The 18,546-nt window shown below is 37.5% G+C and overlaps 1 protein-coding gene across 5 annotated transcripts in view; it reads left to right on the top strand.

The window, feature by feature from the left end:
• The first annotated feature begins 3,810 nt into the window (after positions 1-3,810).
• SAMHD1 (SAM and HD domain containing deoxynucleoside triphosphate triphosphohydrolase 1) overlaps positions 3,811-18,546 on the top strand; it is a 29,037-nt gene continuing 14,301 nt past the window's right edge. For 2 of the 5 annotated variants that reach the window (XM_026697665.2, XM_087929181.1), the window contains exons 1-6: positions 3,811-4,032; positions 11,178-11,244; positions 12,559-12,637; positions 15,194-15,354; positions 16,077-16,192; positions 17,672-17,742. In XM_026697665.2, the coding sequence (XP_026553450.2) occupies positions 3,825-4,032; positions 11,178-11,244; positions 12,559-12,637; positions 15,194-15,354; positions 16,077-16,192; positions 17,672-17,742 (702 nt within the window). In that variant the 5' untranslated portion in view covers positions 3,811-3,824. Of the gene's footprint in view, positions 4,049-11,177; positions 11,245-12,558; positions 12,638-15,193; positions 15,355-16,076; positions 16,193-17,671; positions 17,743-18,546 lie in introns of all 5 variants that reach the window. The other 3 variants (XM_087929182.1, XM_087929185.1, XM_087929184.1) reach the window with 3 other exon arrangements.

The following is an 18,546-nucleotide window of genomic DNA, read 5'->3' as shown; positions in this document are numbered from 1 at the left end:
TAAACTCTCTACTTCGGTTAGCTAAAATATATGTTTGAAATGTTTTATGATCTCTTTTGGATTGGATTGGATCCCCTTTCTTCCAGTTTTTGCCTTATCTCCAGAATTTTCATTACCATTCAAACAACTAAAACGAGGCCTCCAGAGTGTAAGTTCTATAACATATAATGTATGTATGTTTACACACAGAGATGCACACAGAGAGAGGAAAGTTTGCAATACATATAAGAACTGTCACTGGCTGCATCATGATTGTCATCTACCAAGTTATTTGTGCTTTTGAGTTTAATGTACCTCAGTTCTGTTCTTGATGCAAATGCACATATCAGAATTCAAGGAATATCAATAGGGTAAATTGACAATTAGTCCTATATAACTGGTAATGAATATGCTTAATCTTAAAATTTCCCAGTATAATTAAATATAAATATACATCTTTAAAACAAATCATATCTTACATCCAAATTCATTTTTATCTATACAAATTTTGGTTCTCAAGAAGATTAATAGTTGCTGGCCCATACTACAGAACAGTAATTTCTTATTTTATTCAGTACTCGCTAAATGTATCAGGCTATACAGTTTTGTTTTGTTTTACTTCATGCCTCTTATTAGCTGCTCTGCTTTCCATTTTCTCATATTCTTCCATTTATAGTGGACTGTGGAACAATGGAATCCTTCCATTTAGGAATATATGTAGTTCAGAGTTGAATTGTTGGATTCTTAATATTCTCTGAGCTTTATTTTCTTTTTCAATATCTTCCATTTCCATCTGTTTCACATTAGCCAGAGTTTTTTTCCATTCCAAACTGCTCAATTTTCCCACCCTAAATTTCAAAATACAGACAGTGCACATGAATAATAGATAACAACAATGGTGATAGAGGCTTTTGTAATCCCAGAAAACTGGTTTGCCCAAATCGCAATGCCAATGAAAACAAGCTCTGAGGTGAAGATTAAAAAATATTTTATTTTGCACAGAAAAGGGGGATCACTCCCACTTTGTCCATGTTACCAATACTTCAGCCAATATTGCTTAGTAACATCAGCACTATCTAGCAGCAATCAGCACATTTGTCCCTAATTTCCAGTAACAATTAGTAAAATATACTATAATTAGTATAATTAATAGTTCCTAAATTCCCTTTTTCCCAAGCTTTGCCTTGCCCAGTGATATGTCTGTGGTTTTACTTGAGCAAGCATTCGTGATCCTTTCACACTAGCGGCCCATATGCTTCTAAATTTTAGATATATTTCTAACATAAAGGTGTTAGGGGAGGGAGATATCAGCTTTCCATCACTTTAAGAAACAAATATAGAAATAATAAATATTTCAAGCTGTGGCTTTTCACTGCCTGCCTCCTGGCGACGACAGGGTCTGAACTCAGAGCCCTGGGCCTTCTCATGGTAAATAAATAAACACACGGACACAGTGTTTACTCGGGATGAAAAGGCACTTTAATAATGGTGGGTACTCCTTTTATAGGCTACTTGCACACGTCATAGCAGAAACAAAGAAGCTTTCTACATAATTATGCTAATGCAAAAACTATACCATAGCTGGTGTCTTATCGCCCCTACTTCTTAGCCCCGCCCAGTTACTTTTATCTCCCATATAACTTTCGTTTCCTCAGCCACTTACTTTTATCTCCCATATAACTTTCGTTTCTTCAGCCAGTATTTTTCCACACAGTCAGCACTTTATCACATGGCAACATTAGATTGTCCATCCATCACTTTTATAAGGTTGACCATTGCAACATTTAGCGTAACAGTACATTGCAACATCAAGCAACAATTGATCATGGAGTAGTTTGGCCACAAAACATTTGCTCTTTAAAACACAGCAAATGCCATGTGAATTTAAAACTACAGTACCAATCTGTCTTTGTTTTGTTTTCTTCCTGTCTTTTGCATTACTTATCTTTTTTTCTGAGGAAGGATTTTTAAGAACTCAGTATTTGCACATGTATTTTGCAATTTACTCTATTTTGTCTATATTCTAGATATTACTCTGGGAAGGCATTTTTTTTAAAGTACTGTAAAATGCCTTGAAATCAAGCTCCACGTTTGATAAATTGATACAATCATGCAGTTTTGTTGCAGGAAATTACAAGACTCAGACCTTGGAATCAGAAATAGTTTTATTTGCACAAAGGTTCCGATGCAATTTAGCCAAAGCAACATCTGAACAACTTCCTATAGATTTTACACTCACATATATTTACTTGAAACACAGCCCCTTGTTTCTAGGCTACAGTAGCAAAATAGTTCCCCCTCTCACTAATCTATGTCAAAGGCGAATTTCCACAGCTTCTAGTTTCCGGCAGTGTGCTTGTAGTTTTGTTGCAAGATTATCTGCAACAAAGCTTCCTGCTTGACAAATATGAGTGACCTGCAGATGATCCTGTGGTTTAGCATTTCACATTTCCTTGTTCTTTCTCTTGCTAATACACTTATTTCACTATCTATAAGACTTATATCATTATTTCTCTAAAATCAATATATTTCTTCTTTTATGTCCTGCTTTAGTTTTAATGGCAATCTGCAGAAGTAATTTGCTACTATATTTCAAGCTTTTAAAAATTATTTTCTAATCCATCCTTTGTCTCTTGGCATTTTCCCATCCAAGAAGTGGGCCCAGCCCTTTTTAGTTTCAGAGATAAAGATCACCATCTGCCAAGACATGTGGATAAGGAAGTGAATAATACAAAAGGAAATAACATATTTTGATTTAGGACTTAAGATTTGTTTTATGATTTCCATTGCACTAAATCAGAAGGGCTTGTGTGCCTATATGTTGGAAAATCATAATTTATAAGTTTGCAAGAAAGCAGCTCCAATGAAAATGTCAATTCAGTTCACGTCCTACCTATGTACCTTTATGCTGCCTCTTAATAGTTGGACAAAATGGATGTCTAAGAAGAATGAGACAAATTGTAGGAAAAGAAAAGTGCATTCCCTGAAGTTTCATTTGACAATATGTAGGAAAGGCTCAAATTTGAGAATGATAGCCAGTTTGGTGTAATGGTTAAGGGTTCAAGCTAGAAACCAGATGACTAGTCCTGCCAAAGCCAGTTGGGTAACTGGACCAGTCACTTTCAGCTCTAGGAGGCAGGCAATGGCAAACCACTTCTTAAATCTTGCTAAGAAAACTGATGGTCACCAGGCCTCAACGATGGCCCCAAGGTACACACTCATGTCTGAGGAGGGGAGGGTGCCCTCCCCGAGACATTTTTTGCATGGAGAGGAAACGTCGAGAATGGAAGCTAACACATCAGAAGAGTTTTGGGAAGGGAGATTACAATAATGGAACCACACTAGTTGTTAGATATTAAATTTGTAGCGACTTCAGTGTGTATTTTTTAAAAAAAAGCACTACTGCCTTTTTATTTGAAAACACGGAACAGCCGACAAGCAGGTCGATTTAGACCTCCGAAACTGGGTAGAGATGTCCCCTTTGTCCCGATATCACCATCAGCTTGAGCCATTGCTCATTTCTCAAAAAGGGGGCGGGGGAGGCAAAAATATCAAGGAGTGGGCGAATGGATGGGTCCACTGGCGGGTCGTGGTTTGAAGGTCGGCTCTTACTCCCACGCGTTTCTATCTCTTGTTAACGTGGCAGAGCGAGTCTGCAGCGGTACTCCCCGCGCAAGGGTCCCTCTGCCTGGTCGCCCCTCCCGACTCGGAGAGGCCAGCGACAGTCATGTGGCTCCCTCCCTCCGCCACCTCGCTGTGGTGAGGTAGCCAAGGGGCGGGTCCGGAGCCCGCGCAAGCGAAGAAAAGCTGCTGCTCGCCGTTCTCCTTGTCAGAGCGGCAGAGCAATGTCGAACTGTAACCGGGAAGGCGCCCTTAAGCGGGCCCGGCCTATCAGCCCAGCCGATGACTTCCAGACGCCTCAAAAGCGCGGCGTTACCGCTGTACACTCGGCGGGTTCCGTTCACCTCTGTCCTCGGTTCTGGGACACGGAGCAGCTGTGCGCCTTCCTTCAGGCTCAGGGCTTGGAAGATGCGGAGCTGCAGTGTTTTCGAGGTGCGCGGGAAAGCCGGCAAGTGGAACGGTGGGCCGGGCCGCGGGAAACCTTTATTTGAGGAGGGAAAGGTTTATTGAGGAGCCGCCACCTAGTGTTGCTATGGGCGGTTACTGGGTATTTGCCGAAAGAAGGAATAAAATATAATAGTATTAGATTAGATTAGATTAGATTAGAATAGAATAGAATAGAATAGAATAGAATAGAATAGAATAGAACTCTTTATTGGCCAAGTGTGATTGGACACACAAGGAATTTGTCTTTGGTGCACATACTCTCAGTGTACATAAAAAACATAAAAAGAAGAAAAAATATATTCATCAAGAATCATAAGATACAACACTTAGTGATAGTCATAGGTTATTAATAAGCAATCAAAACATACCAGCAAATAAATAAAACAATATAAATTATAAAGATACAAGCAACGTGGTTATAGTCATAAGTGGGAGGAGATAGGTAATAGGAAGGATGAGGAGAATAATAGTAATACAGTCTTAGTAATAGTTTGACAGCGTTATGGGAATTAGTTGTTTAGTAGAGTGATGGCATTCGGGGGGAAAACTGTCCTTGTGTCTAGTTGTTCTGGTGTGCAGTGCCCTATAGCCTGGTTTTGAGGGTAGAAATTGAAACAATTTATGTCCAGGATGTGTAAGGTCTGTAGATATTTTCACAGCCCACTTTTTGACTTGTGCAGTATACAGGTCCTCAATAGAATGTTCCTCAATGGAAGGCCGGTTGATAGCAGTTGTTTTTTCTGCAGTTCTGATTATCCATTGAAGTCTGTGTCTGTCTTGTTGGGTTGCAGAACCAAACCAGACAGTTATAGAGGTGCAGATGACAGACTCAATAATTCCTCTATAGAACTGTATCAGCAGCTACTTGGGCAGTTTGAGCTTTCTGAGTTGGCACAGAAAGAACATTCTTATTGTCGTTTTTTAATGACATTTTTGATGTTAGGTGTCTATTTTAAGTCTTGAGATAGACCCTAGAAACTTGAAGGTTTCTACTGTAGATACTGTACTGTCTAGTATTGTAAGAGGTGGTAGTATAGGAGGGTTTCTCTTAAAATCTACCACGATTTCTACGGTTTTGAGTTTGGTTAGTTCCAGATTGTTCTAGTTGTACCACAAGGCTCAATCTCCTGTCTGTATGCAAAATTTGTCATTTGCCTCCAATGAGACCAATCACTGTTGTATCATCTGTAAACTTCAGTACTTTAACAGAGGGATTTTTTGAGATGCAGTCATTGGTGTATAGAGAGAAGAGAAGTGGAGAGAGCACACAATCCTGGTGGGCTCCTGTGCTAATTGTACAATATCTGATGTGATTTTGCCTAGAATCAGAAAGGTTTTTCTTTCGAAGAGTTTTGTTTGGGGCAGGGCACTCCAAAAGTGATGCCTGTCATTGCCAGGGAACAAGGGGCAGGTTTATTTTCATGCTGGGTGCTCTAGAGAGAGGGCAGTGGTGAAAAAATACCTCAGAATCAAAGGGGGTTTCACTGACATGCTCTTATACCTATACACTGGCCTTTTCCTGCTGTGTTTGGCTTCATTTGGTCTTCAGCCATGAATGAGAGAGCTTGAATCACCACCCTTAGTTGTGCAGCTGTTAAAGTGATGTTTTCTCCCCTCTCCCAGTAACATTCAAAGGCAGCCTCGGCATATTTAAACTCTACTAGGATTTCCCAAAGGTGCTTTTTAGGTCTTCAGAGCTGAAGAAGCTTCTTGGATGAGAAGCAAAACATCTTCAAAGAAAAACCAGAGCATCCAGTTGCCCCTTGAAAAAGCACCTTTGGACAACCATGACCTGGGTGACTGAGAATCTCCACAGTCATGTGTTAGGAATTGTCTCCCACTTACTCCCACAGTGCTGGTAGGAAAGGAATTGAACAAACTCCATAGCATATAGCTGTCTGTCTTCTCAAGTATATTTGGGTAGCACTTTAAATCAGGGGTCTCCAACCTTGGCAACTTTAAGCCTGGTAGACTTCAACTCCCAGAATTCCCCAGCCAGCAAAGCAAAGATGGCTGGGGAACTCTGGGAGTTGAAGTGCACCAGCCTTAAAGTTGCCAAGGTTGGAGATCCCTGATTTAAATCAATATTAGGAAATGACCCAGATGATGGGCTGTTCTTTGTAGTCTAGGGCAAATGGACAGCCCTCTTAAGTCTTTTCTGGGTAAGGAGGGAAGACTATGGGAGCCTTTGTAGTGCCACTGTGAGGAATATTTTCAGCATCTGTTGGATAAAGTTGCTTGACTTTTCTTGGAATTAAGATGCCAACTGGGCAGATTCTTTGGAAGTAATTCGGAAACACTTCAGCCAATTAATGCAAAACAGTTGGACAGAATCCATGGGGCTGTAAGCTGTACTGCCTAAATTTTATACCTGTGCCCTGTCCTGGTTTGGTTTAGTGGTTAAGGCAGCAGGCTAGAAACCAGGAACTAGTTCAGCCTTAGCCATGAAAGTGGCTGGCAACTTTGGTCTAGTCACTCTCACTCAGTCCAACTCATCTTACAGAGTTGTTGTAGGGAAAATAGAACAAGGAAGGAATACTGTGTCTCACAAATGAAGGCAAATGTATGTGTCCCAGGAGAATGTTGCAGGATCCAATCTGGGTTGGTCACTGGGGACCGGAGATTTAGCCTTCCGAGCTTTTGGACTCGTGCTGGAAGGAACTTCTCTTTTACTGGAACGTGTTGCACCAGAATGTCTCTGGTGAGAGAGAAATTCCCCAAGGATGGGTTCCAGCATGAGTCCAAAAGCTCAGAAGACTAAACTTCTGGTCCCCAGTGACCAACCCAGATTGGGTCCATCAATATTATATATGTTTGCCGCTTTGAGTTACCTATAAAATAAAGGTGGGATAAAAAACATCTAATACAAAATAAATAAATAAAAAATAAGGCCTCTTGAGAGATCACTCACAGCTGGGTCCATGTGATAATTAATGCTTATCATGGAAAGAGCTGGTGCTGCCTGCCTTGAAGGAAGCAGTAATATATAACATCTCAAGAGAGAGGTCATCTAATATTGCACTGTATTACATGCAGATCTTGCAAGCCTCCCTTGCTTCCTAAATGGATTTTCCAAATAGATGTATCTGCAGTAGATAAGGCACATATCTTTGTTCAATAGCAGGAAATAACTAGGGACACACAGAAATCACCTTCAGGAAAACACTGAGGCACAACGTGTTCTTTGGAATACACAGAGACACAGTTAAAGTAACAGCAAAACTCATTCTCACGCATACATTCCAACGTCCTACTAAACAAGGCTGCCAAGTCTGAATCAAAAGAAGACTGTAGGAATAGGCTAGGATCTCTTTATTCCCCAAAGTTCTTGCTTTGTTGGTTAGCTGGGATTGTATCTTTTTTCATGGCTTGGGCCCAACTTCCTTTGACTGATTCAAGTGATATTTTCCTTTGTTTTCTTAATGACTTTATTTCTTATCTACTTCCCTGAAGGGATCTTTTAGATAAGATTCCTGGCTTTTGTCTTCTCTGCTTTTGCACCTGTTTTATCTTTAGTTACAGCAGCTTCAGTCTAATCTCACAGGTGCAGTATCAATATGCTGAGGATACATAATTGTACATCTCTGTTCCTTGCTGGCTAAATGATACTATCCTGCTTTTGGCCTGCCAGCTGCTAGGGTTTGGATGAGGAAGAGCCAGTTTCAACTTAGCCGTAGCAAGTGGCTCTGGATTGTTGGGACTCTTGAGTCCAGGCATATGTCATTTTGATTCTTGCCAGGCTGGTATTCCACCAGACCAGCTGGCACAGTTTGGGGCTACTCATGGACTTGAAAATTCTGCTTGTGGACAAGTGGTAATCATGGCCTTTGGACAGATCCATCTCATGCACCAATTGCAGTCATTCCTGGACTGGGATACTTTGCTCACAGTCACTCAAACCCGGGTCAGTTCCCAGATGAATTACTGCAATGGCTCTACATGGGACTGCTCTTGAAGATTATCTGGAAACTACAACTCCAGAATGTGGTGGTATTTGCAGTTCTAGGTGCCTCACATTTTGCTCATATTTCAACATTATTTCAATAGCTCCAGTTTCTTTCCAGATGGTGGTTGTCACCTTTAAAGCCATAAATGGCATGAGCTTAGGCTACTTATGGATCCCCTCTCTTGAGGGTATCTGCCCATACCTCTAGGTAAAATAGAGTGGATAAACACTAGGTCCCTTCTCTTAAACGCTGCCGTCTAGGGACCTAAGCAGCACACTTTTAAAATGAATTAAAATGGTGTGCTGTTGGTTTAATCCAAGATTTGTAGCAACTGGATTGTATTCCAATATCTTATCTTAAACCACCATTAACTCTATCCAAAACATAGGTTCCATTGTGAAAAAAGACCATTTTTTCCAATGAGAACATTTATATGCTTACAAACATTCTATTATGCTGATTATTTAAAATGAATTTTATTAATTTAGTTACTCACCTTGTTTACTATTGGATGATGTCATGACTTTTGGTTTATACTGCCCTTGGACAAGGAGCAGCAATATCAGGCCTGCTTTTGTTATGGTTACATCAGTGCAACAATCATTGATGAAGAAATGGCTCCAGACTGCTTCTAGTCCTGCATGTGGAACTCACCTCCAGAAGCAATAGTTTCATTTGCCTCCTAATGTTGCTATAGCCAATTCTTAATTGATCATTGCTAATGTCTGAATAATATTTGAATTGAAATCACCTAACAATGATCTTGCTTTCTCTAGATTCCTGTGAATTGTCTTGCTTAGGTTATACTATAAAGAGTTTTTAGGTAAGTGGATTAGGAGGTTGGAACTCAGGTTGAACTCTGTTTGCTATGAGGTTCTTCACTGGGTGAGTTTGGGTTATTATTGATTTTTTTTGTAGCCTAATCCTATAAGACACAGATGATATATTAAGTTTACATACAGGCAATCTGTACTTATTACTATCTTAGAAATATGACTCTAGAAATGAATTTCTAGAAAATATAATTCAAAATTATCTGAGGGGTTCTTGGTGCTCTCTGAGTTTGCTTGTTTTCTTGCAGACATTTCATTACCCAAACAAGATAAAAAGATAACCCAAACAAGATAGCATCATCAGTGCTAGTAAGAGGGGTGGTTTGTTGCCAGTTTATATTCTAGTCTAGTGACTTGCCCTGTCAGTGTTCAGATTTATCACTTAGTAAAACTAATGTTTTCCTGGAATGTATTATGATAATTATATTAAATGCTGACCAACCTGTAGGATTTTAAGTATAATTTTTCAGAGTCTGGCTATAAAAATAATTATACTAGGTGATACAGTAGAGATTTTGCAGATGGTGGCTTGCCTGGGTTTGGAAACTAACCAGGGTCAGGTGTGGGATGGGAGACGGCTAGGTTAAATTGTGTTGGAATTGTATTCCTTAACAAGTTTGTCATGAATTGGGATCAAAGAAACAACAGGATGAAATTAAGTACTTTGTTTTTCAAGAATGATAGCAGTCCATTAAATGAGAACTGTAGAGCCCCCTCCCCATCCATTTAGCACACATTATATGCCTTACAATCAGCCCTCCCATAGAATATCACTCCCTTACTCGGTCACTCCTTTCTTGTATCAACATTTTTCTGTATAAGGGACTCCCTTCCTTCCCTTCTTCCTTGCTAGGGCTTTTCTGAGATTACTTTTATCTAAAGTGAAGCTATCCTTGGAATGCATGCCTTATCTCATTTCCTTGGGTAAGCTATCTTCAAGACTTGTGAAAAGTAAGAAGGCTAACAATATATTAGAAAACAGAGTGAGACTTGGTTTCAGAATCTTAATAAAAGTCAGCTTCCATCTTAATGCTTGCTTGTGCTTTGCTCTACTCTATTGTAACAGACTGCCATGAATTAAGGCGAGTGGTGAAGCGAGGGGGAAAGTGAAAGTAAATGCTGTATCTCTTGGGAGTTTCGGCTTCAAAGTCACCTGGCATACCAGCTGCCTACCAATCTGTGCTTGGACAAGCCTGCTTGAATCTTTCTGGTTGCACAGGGGTGGGCAATTCAAGATAGTTAAGGGAGGGAAAAATTGAGCTTAGAGATTTTGGCACCTGATTCTCAGTTCTGGCTATGCACTACTGCAGTGCACTTCTAATAACACTATATCTTTCTCAACAAATGAAGCCAAGGATCACTTGTATTTAGAGGTTTAAGTTTGTGGCAGGTCAGACAGTAATCCTCTAATCAAATATCCTGATACTAGGTTAAAAAAAAACAATAACTGACAGGTCAACATTTCAGAAGAAGGAAATGGAAAACTTCTCCACTGTTGTCAAAAAATCTGCGTGGACTTATCCATGAAATAGGCAAAAAACAAGATCATTGCAAAGGAGATTAATATGTAGAAACATGTTATAATCAAACTACATGGGATAGACAATATATTGTTATATATTCACTTGGATTCTCTGTTTCATAGTAAGCATCATCTGCTCTGATATTGAAATCATAGTCTTCTGAGATTACTATTTCCCCTGCAGTAATATTAGAGGGTGTGCCCAATAAGAATTGAGTTGTGAATTGAGTTGAATCTAGGCGGCTGTGATACTTGACGCTCTGGCATAGAATAGCTTGCTCTGCTCAGTATGTTGTACTTATCTTATAAGTAAGCAAGATCAAACTACCATACAATCAGCAAATCTTCAGGGTACTAGCAAGACCCACATTCCTTATGGATTCCTGTATTCCTGTTTCCTTCCTGTATCCACAGGGAAGTTTTGGAATATATATTGGATGTCTTTTGGTTATGCTAATTTATTCCAGGATAAATGTAATATCAAGTTTATCTATATTTAGGGAACAAGGAGAATCACTTTATTACAGTAATATGAACATAATTCACAGGATATATGTGCGTTTAATTATAATTATTAAATGTTTATGTTGCCTGATTCTCAATAAACTACTAACATGGATTAGTAGTCTCTTCATACACTATATTTTCACGGCTTCTCTGAAGAATGTGTAATTGCTTGAATCAAAGCAATACTGTATTTCAAGTTTATTAATGTATATATTATTCATTACTTGTAGTCCTGTAGTCAGATTAATTGTAACCTGTCAAATAATTTCAAAATGACAATTTCAGAAAGAAATGTTAAAGTTTATGTATTTAACTCCCTAGAACATAAAATAGATGGTTCAGGTGTACCAGGTCTCACTGAATCTGATCTTGAAAAAATGGGAATTTGGTAAGCAACTTTTTATCTATTCAAATTGAAGAAATTATAAGAATGTTATGTCTTCTGCACCTGCATTTTTGGTTATTATTGGTTGCCTAAATACTATAATATATTTAAGTGACTTTCATTTTCAGATGCTGTTTTTTTGGAAGATTTTTTTTTATATTGTTTTGGTACACACAAAAAAATGAAGATATAAAAAAGCAAAAATACAGGAAAAAGAATAAACATAATACATACCAAACATTTAACCTCTGTTTTTAAACTTTGCTTATATCCTGCCCCCACAAAATAAATTTGTCTTCCCATTGTGTTGCTAGAGAGCGAATTCACAAATCATTTATCCAAAATGACAATTCTGGATACATTGTGACAAGTTTCTCTGGTACATGCTGTATAATTTCATGGATAGTACACATTCAGACAGTACACTCGCATCTGTCTTTTGAACAAAAATGTTTTTATTATAACAATTAGTAACTTTTGTTGGTGAATAACAAAGTAAAGTTTATCCCTGATGATACAGCATTGTGTGACCTTTTATTGCTAGTAATGTCTTATTTTTAAATAAGACTTTATATTTTATCTTATTATCTAAGGACAATAGCATTGCCCTTTTAATGCTATTAATTTATATTCTTACCGTCTCTCTCTATTTTCTAATTTTACATCCTGTTTCTGCACCCTATTGTTTGTTTCTCTTGACCCTTGTAACCTTATTTCTTTTAACTGTGTCCTTTTTGATAAGAACTGTTACCAATCAAAGTTGTGCAGGTCTTTTCAGCCTCTCTGAGTCTCTTCAAGATTTGTTCTGAGGGACTTGCCTATCTCTTGGAGAGCCAGCACCAAGAAGCTTTTGACTTCTGCCAAAGGTTTCTTGCTTTTGTCATTGTGGTTTAGGGATGCCATACATCATTGATTCAACACTGCCATAAAGCATACTAACTATGGATATTGCTTTGCTTGCAGGATGTAAATGAGGATATATCATTTTATGCTTACCATTTTATAGTTACACTGTGCAGGACATTGCTCAGGGTAAAAAGAGAAAGTGAAATATGTATATGTTGTTATTAATAAAATTAATGTGGAAATGTAAATGTAACTTTTCTTTTAGAATAGGAATAAATGTCTTTTTTCTTCATGACGTTATCCTTTAAAAATGAGTGATTTATCACCATCGCTTTCTGCCAGAAGATATTTTGCTAAAAACATCTATAAAATTCATGTCTTAGTAGCAGTTAATTTAGCTTCCATATTAACTTCATTACTAAATAAAATATTTTATTATTGTTTAAGTCATGTTATATGCTTCATTTTCAGTGCTACAGGAGTGAAAAAGAAGCTGCTAATTTGTATGCGCAAACTGGCACAAAGTCAAAGTTACACTGATATAACAAAGGTGAACAAACACTTTATTTATTCTGTATGTTGAAAAAGGAATGTACCAAACAAAATTATCTTGTAATGCTATATTATTTTAATACTTAAGCCAGTTTATTTTGACATTGGGAAACAAGCTACAATTCAATCCAAATTTCTAAATAGACTTGGAATTGGATCTCCTGTCCATAAAATAGCCTTGTTAGAATGTAAGAGTCTTTAGACATTGTATAAGTGGTAGAGAATAGACATGCTTTCATTTTTCCTGTTTGTTTAGATATTGTTTTACAATGGTTAAACCACCTGATCTGTTTTCTGCCCTCCGTTAATTTCTAAATCATTTTTATATAATTCAAAAGAAGATTAGTGTTTATAAAATTCAATTAACTTTAAAACAAAATTAATATGTGAAATAACAGTTGTTTAAAAGGAAGTCACAGTAACAGAAGGCCATATCATATGAACCCACAGGACTGTGGTGGTTAGGATTCTGGGTTGACGATTAGTCAGAGACCCGAGTGCTGCTGTGTCATTTCATCTCCAGCTGACCTAGTAGTTCAAAAGTGAGCAATCTTGAATAGATAGATAGGTACCACTTTGGTGGGCACATTTACAGGATATGAAAGGGCCCCCAACTGGGCAACGGTGATTTTACCAGCTAATCTTTTAAATCTGGAAGCACCTTAGGTGCTTCTGACATGAACGGGATGGGATCGTATGAACCAATGTTGTGTTTTGAATTACACATCTCCAATATTTAGCTGAATCCCTATTACATTCTTTCTGAAAGGATATATGGATGTCCAGCATAAAAAATATACCTTTTGTTAATTTAACTATAATCTTTAAATGATAAAAATAATAGCCAACAGAATGCTGAAATTGTCTTTCACTGCTATTCATCAACTGGATATGTTAATTTCTTCTATGCCTCTGTGTGCACTGGAACATTTAATTTAGTGTAAGACTACACTAGCACAGTGATGGCTAACTTTTTTGTCGTTGTGTACTGAAAGTGCGCATGTGCACATGCGAGAGCACGCATGCGTACCTGCACCTATAATGCAATGTATGCATGACCCTCCCGTGCTCCCCCCATTCCCCTGCACATGCGCAAGCATCTCCCGTATGCTCCCTGCTCCCCACACATGCATGGCAGATACCCAAAAATCAGCTGGCTAACGGGAGGCTTGCTCGCATGCACAGTGGAACTGAGCTGGGGCAACGTCTTGCCTGCCCTCAGAGATGGCTCTGCGTGCCACTTCTGGCACACATGCCATAGGTTCGCCACCACAGACCTAATATAACAAGTTATTTCATTAATTTGATATATTTGCTTGGAAAACATATAGCCTCCTACTTTATACATGATAATCCTACAAATGGGCCATTAAAGAAATCAACCCAGAGCACTCAATTGAAACACAAGTGATCAGATTTAAGTCATGCTTCAGACACATTATGGGAAGGCCTAGCTCTCTGGAGAACTCTACAACGCTGGGAAGGGTGGAAAGGAAGAGGAAAGGAAGATGACCAGTGGCAAGAGACTTGGAAGACTTTAAGGACTAAGACAGAGTGCCTTGGAAAAAGTATATGGTCACTGAAAGTCAGCATTGACCTGATAGCACATAATAAATCATTATAATAAACAAAGCAAAAAAATCCAATACAACCAGAACAAAGTTAAGCAGAACATCAGGTCCTTAATTATATATGTAACTGTGAACACAGGGAAGATTATTGCAGGAAAATAAGCACTTATTACCTGCAGTTCTCAAACTGGAGTTATGTTAAAGTGTCAATTTCTCCTGATAATTGAGACCTGGTTTAAGCTTTCCCAGCAGCATCCAAATATGTCTTGTGTCTTCTAATGTAAGAAAGGGAGATTTTTGAGTAAAACCAGAAGTGAGTTCTTGGCAGGATATGAATGGGGACAACATTAACTTTCTAAGTATGACCATATTATTTTGAGAATTACTTAAATTTGGTGAAGAAATTGAAGTTTAGATTAATCCAATGATAAAACTGGAAATCTGGAAAGTTAAAATTCCCTGCTTTAAAACAAAAAAACAAAAAAACAGAACTTTCGTAATATTTTTGGAACAGATAACTTTAAAAAAAAAAACCCTCCTTGCTCTGCAAGCTTTATTTTCTGCCCAAAATCTGCTCAAGATGGTAAGAGAGTAACCATCTATAGTAGTTCTGGGAATGCAAGAAGAAAGATAATAGCGAACATTTAAATCATTAGCCTAGGGCGGGATGTGTGTGTCAAACTGCATCATCACGGTGGCATAACATGACATATCAGGACTTTTTCCCCTTCACTAAACCAGGCATGGGTAGCATGTGACTCATCCTGGCCTAGGGTTTTCCACTTTTGTTTTATATGGGTGGTTAATTTGTCCCTGTTGATTTTCATTTGGGCTATTCGTTACTTGTGAGTCAGGACTTTAACTACCTGTGTTTATCTTAATTTTTTAGAATTAGAAAAATTAGAAATTAGAATATTTCTTGATTGAAATATTATTTATTATAGATTAACTGATATTTTAAATTTTTGTTTTGCTTTTTCCAGGTATTTAATGACCCAATCCATGGACATATTGAAATGCATCCTCTTCTTGTTCGCATCATTGACACACCTCAGTTTCAGCGTCTACGATATATTAAACAGTTGGGTGGCGCTTACTATGTTTTCCCAGGAGCATCACACAATCGCTTTGAACATTCTCTTGGGTAAGGAGTAATGTTTACTTAGTTTATACACAGAAATTGCTTTTGTATAAGTAAAATGATTATGCTGAATTTAAAAAAAAACAGTTTCTGCTATATGTTTCCCATTGACGGAGATTTTTATATTTAAATTTTGCTTTATGATGCCACATATTTAAATACTCTTAAAATTTACAATACGTAATATTTTTTCTTAAACTTTGGGAATCACCACTAATAATTGTAGATGAAAAGAAAGGCTACTTAGTTTATGTAGCCAGTATCTTGAGTATAATGCATTTTATTATGTTGTATACCATTAGTAAAACTAGGCTTTTTGAAGAGAGACTCTCTATATTGTAGGCTTTCTATGCTCCATGGTGCTCTCTCATGCTCAAGAGATAGAGGAAAAGTTTTCTTAATTTCTGCTTGAGCTAAAGAAAACTGGTTTCTACATAGTGTATATAAAATACAGGCAAGAATATGCAGATATTGTTTTCTTCCTTTAAAAATGAGAAAAATATATATTCTTCCTTGTTTCACATTAAATTTCACATTTCACATTATTTAAAACAAAGATCAGTAACATGAAACATTCTCTGTTATATAATATGGAAATTCAGAATTTAAATAAGCCTTATAGCATAGCTCATAATTGCATTGTTTTTGTCACCTAAATTCCTATTTTATTTATAAATCTTAAACTCAAGACATAGAAAAGTTAATTTCTTCCCTTTCTGGAAAAGTGTTAGTCATCTTGCAGGCCGTTTGGTGCAGGCGTTGCAAGAACGACAACCTGAACTGAATATTGATCAGAGGGATATTCTCTGTGTTCAAATTGCTGGACTTTGTCATGACTTGGGTAAGCAAGTTCTGTTAATAAGTAATATGCATATATAAACATACCATTTCAAACTATTTCTTGTAACACTTTTAACAGTTGTATTAAAATAATATACTAATTTGATGTAAACTGTGTCAGGTATTTAAAATGTGGTTGCTGAGCTTAAAGTGGCTAAGGTTATACAAAGGGATTACAAAAGTCAATTTAATTATGAAATGCCTCAACTAGAATTCATTATTTTGACCGATAATTCAGTGTGGTAATTCAATGTTTGTCAACCAATGGAATGTGCCTGAAGATGACATAGAAATAATCTAGGCGGGGTGACAGTCCATCCCAAATCCTATGAGATAGATAGAAAGTCACAAGGTCAATCCCATCAAGTATGCTGAAACAAAAAGAGCTAATCATCCACAAGAGTATATTTCTGCTGCTGCTGATTGGAGCTTTTCAGTTCAAAATAATTTATTTTGTTGTTAGCTTTCTGCCACTGTTTCTTTGGATATATAGTTTTAATTTGGGCTTACAGTGGCAAATCTTATTTTTACCCCCAGCTGTCATTATTTTGTACAGGAAACTATAAAGCTTACAGAATAGATAGTTTTTATGACCAGCAATTGAATTTGTCAGGAATATTATTACAATGTTGTACTTCATTAAAGTTTCCCTCCTACACTGTCCAGTTCCTCAGGCTGCCTGCTTTCAGGTCCCTGATTACTTTGTTCATTTATAACAAAGACCTAAGACATAGCTAGCCACCACATTTGTGTTGAATTCTGAATTTCAACACAAAATTCTGAATTTCTTTACACAAATAACTCTGTAAATGACTAATGTCATTGCTAATGTTTTGCTTTGCAGCATGCCAGCTTTTTAATAATACTCATTTAATGTTAATATTTAGAAACATCTAAAAGAAAGGTAAGGCAGGAGGATCTTGCCTTGGAAACTCTGGCAATAATTTAGCATAATTATTCTATGAAAAGAAAACTAAACATGGTCTTAATATGTGATGCAGTTGTTAGAAAGATACATCTTGTGTATTATCAATTAGCACAAATAGTAAGTCCAAATGATAAGGTTTTCCTGTTTTGAGGATGATTACAAACCATATTTTCAATAATGTAACAAGAAGAACATGCCATTTTTTATTTCTAGTTTGTTTCTCTGGCTTAATATTGTTTTTAAATTTTAAAGTTCTACTCTATAAATTAAATTACTTATTTCAACATGGTCTTTTCAACACAATTAAAACACCAATATTCTGAAAAGAGTTTGAAACTTAAATCCTAAATTCTAATATAATTGTTAATCAGAGAGAGAGGGAGTGGATTAAAAAATGACCAACTCAGGTTCAATAAACAATAAGTGAAAACTTTGGCTTTAATAGATTTGAGGAACATTTGTCTATGTATCTGAGTATATCTATATGCATTTAAAGACATACAAATACATCTTAACTCTGCCAAAGATTAATTGTATAATCTTTACTTTTAGGTCATGGACCATTTTCGCATATGTTTGATGGAAGATTCATTCCACTTGCTCGCCCAGGATTAGAATGGAAGGTGGATATTATTTTATTTATTAAATTTATATGTACTGTAGGTGAGACAGGCTCATGGAGATTCTCAATCATCCAGGTCATGGTTGTCCCAAAGGTGCTTTTCCAAGAGGCAACTGGACTTCCTTGAGATTGTTTTTCTTGAAAACATTTCGCTTCTTATCCAAAAAGCTTCTTCCGTTCTGACTGAATGGTGAGGAATGGAAGGATTTATATTCTTTGCAGTCACCTTGTCGTTAGCACTGTGAGAATAGATCATTAGCTCTCTGAGAGTCATTGAGGTCAATTGGAGGTTTATCTGTGTCCTCAGAGTCACCTAAATCGAAGTGCAAATGGGTGTGGAACATTGGTGGTATGCTACCAGTTCAGGTGAGTTCTGTGGAACCAGTAGTAAAAAAAGCCGACTATCAGCTGAGAGGAGGAGAAAAAATCCTGACAATCAGCTGAGAGGAAAAAGAAGAGAAAAGGTAGGATCGGCCCTCCTACCTGCCCCTGCGTTTTTCTCTTTATCCTCTCAGCTGATTGGTGCTGCAGGTCTCAGCTGGTGCGGGGAAAGCTGTGCACTGGCATTAGGGAAAGCACCAAGCCACACCCACCAAGCCACACCCACCTAACTGGTGGTAAAACAATTTGAATCCCATCACTGGTGTGGAATTGCTGGAAGGACTGTGTTGTAAACAGGAGATAGGTGGTGTCATCCCTCCCTCTCTGTTGAGAGGGGGCTTTTCATTTTTAACATAGATGGCCTCTTTAACTCCTCTTTCAAACCAGTGTTTCTCTCTGCCCAGAATATGGATTTTGATGTCTT

This window comes from Pseudonaja textilis, chromosome 3 (genome assembly GCF_049901715.1).
Source record: "Pseudonaja textilis isolate UNSWEBS1 chromosome 3, rPseTex1.2, whole genome shotgun sequence".
Lineage (NCBI taxonomy): Eukaryota > Metazoa > Chordata > Lepidosauria > Squamata > Elapidae > Pseudonaja > Pseudonaja textilis.
The sequence above is the reverse complement of the archived record's forward strand: the minus strand, read 5'-3'. Positions and strand labels throughout refer to the sequence as shown.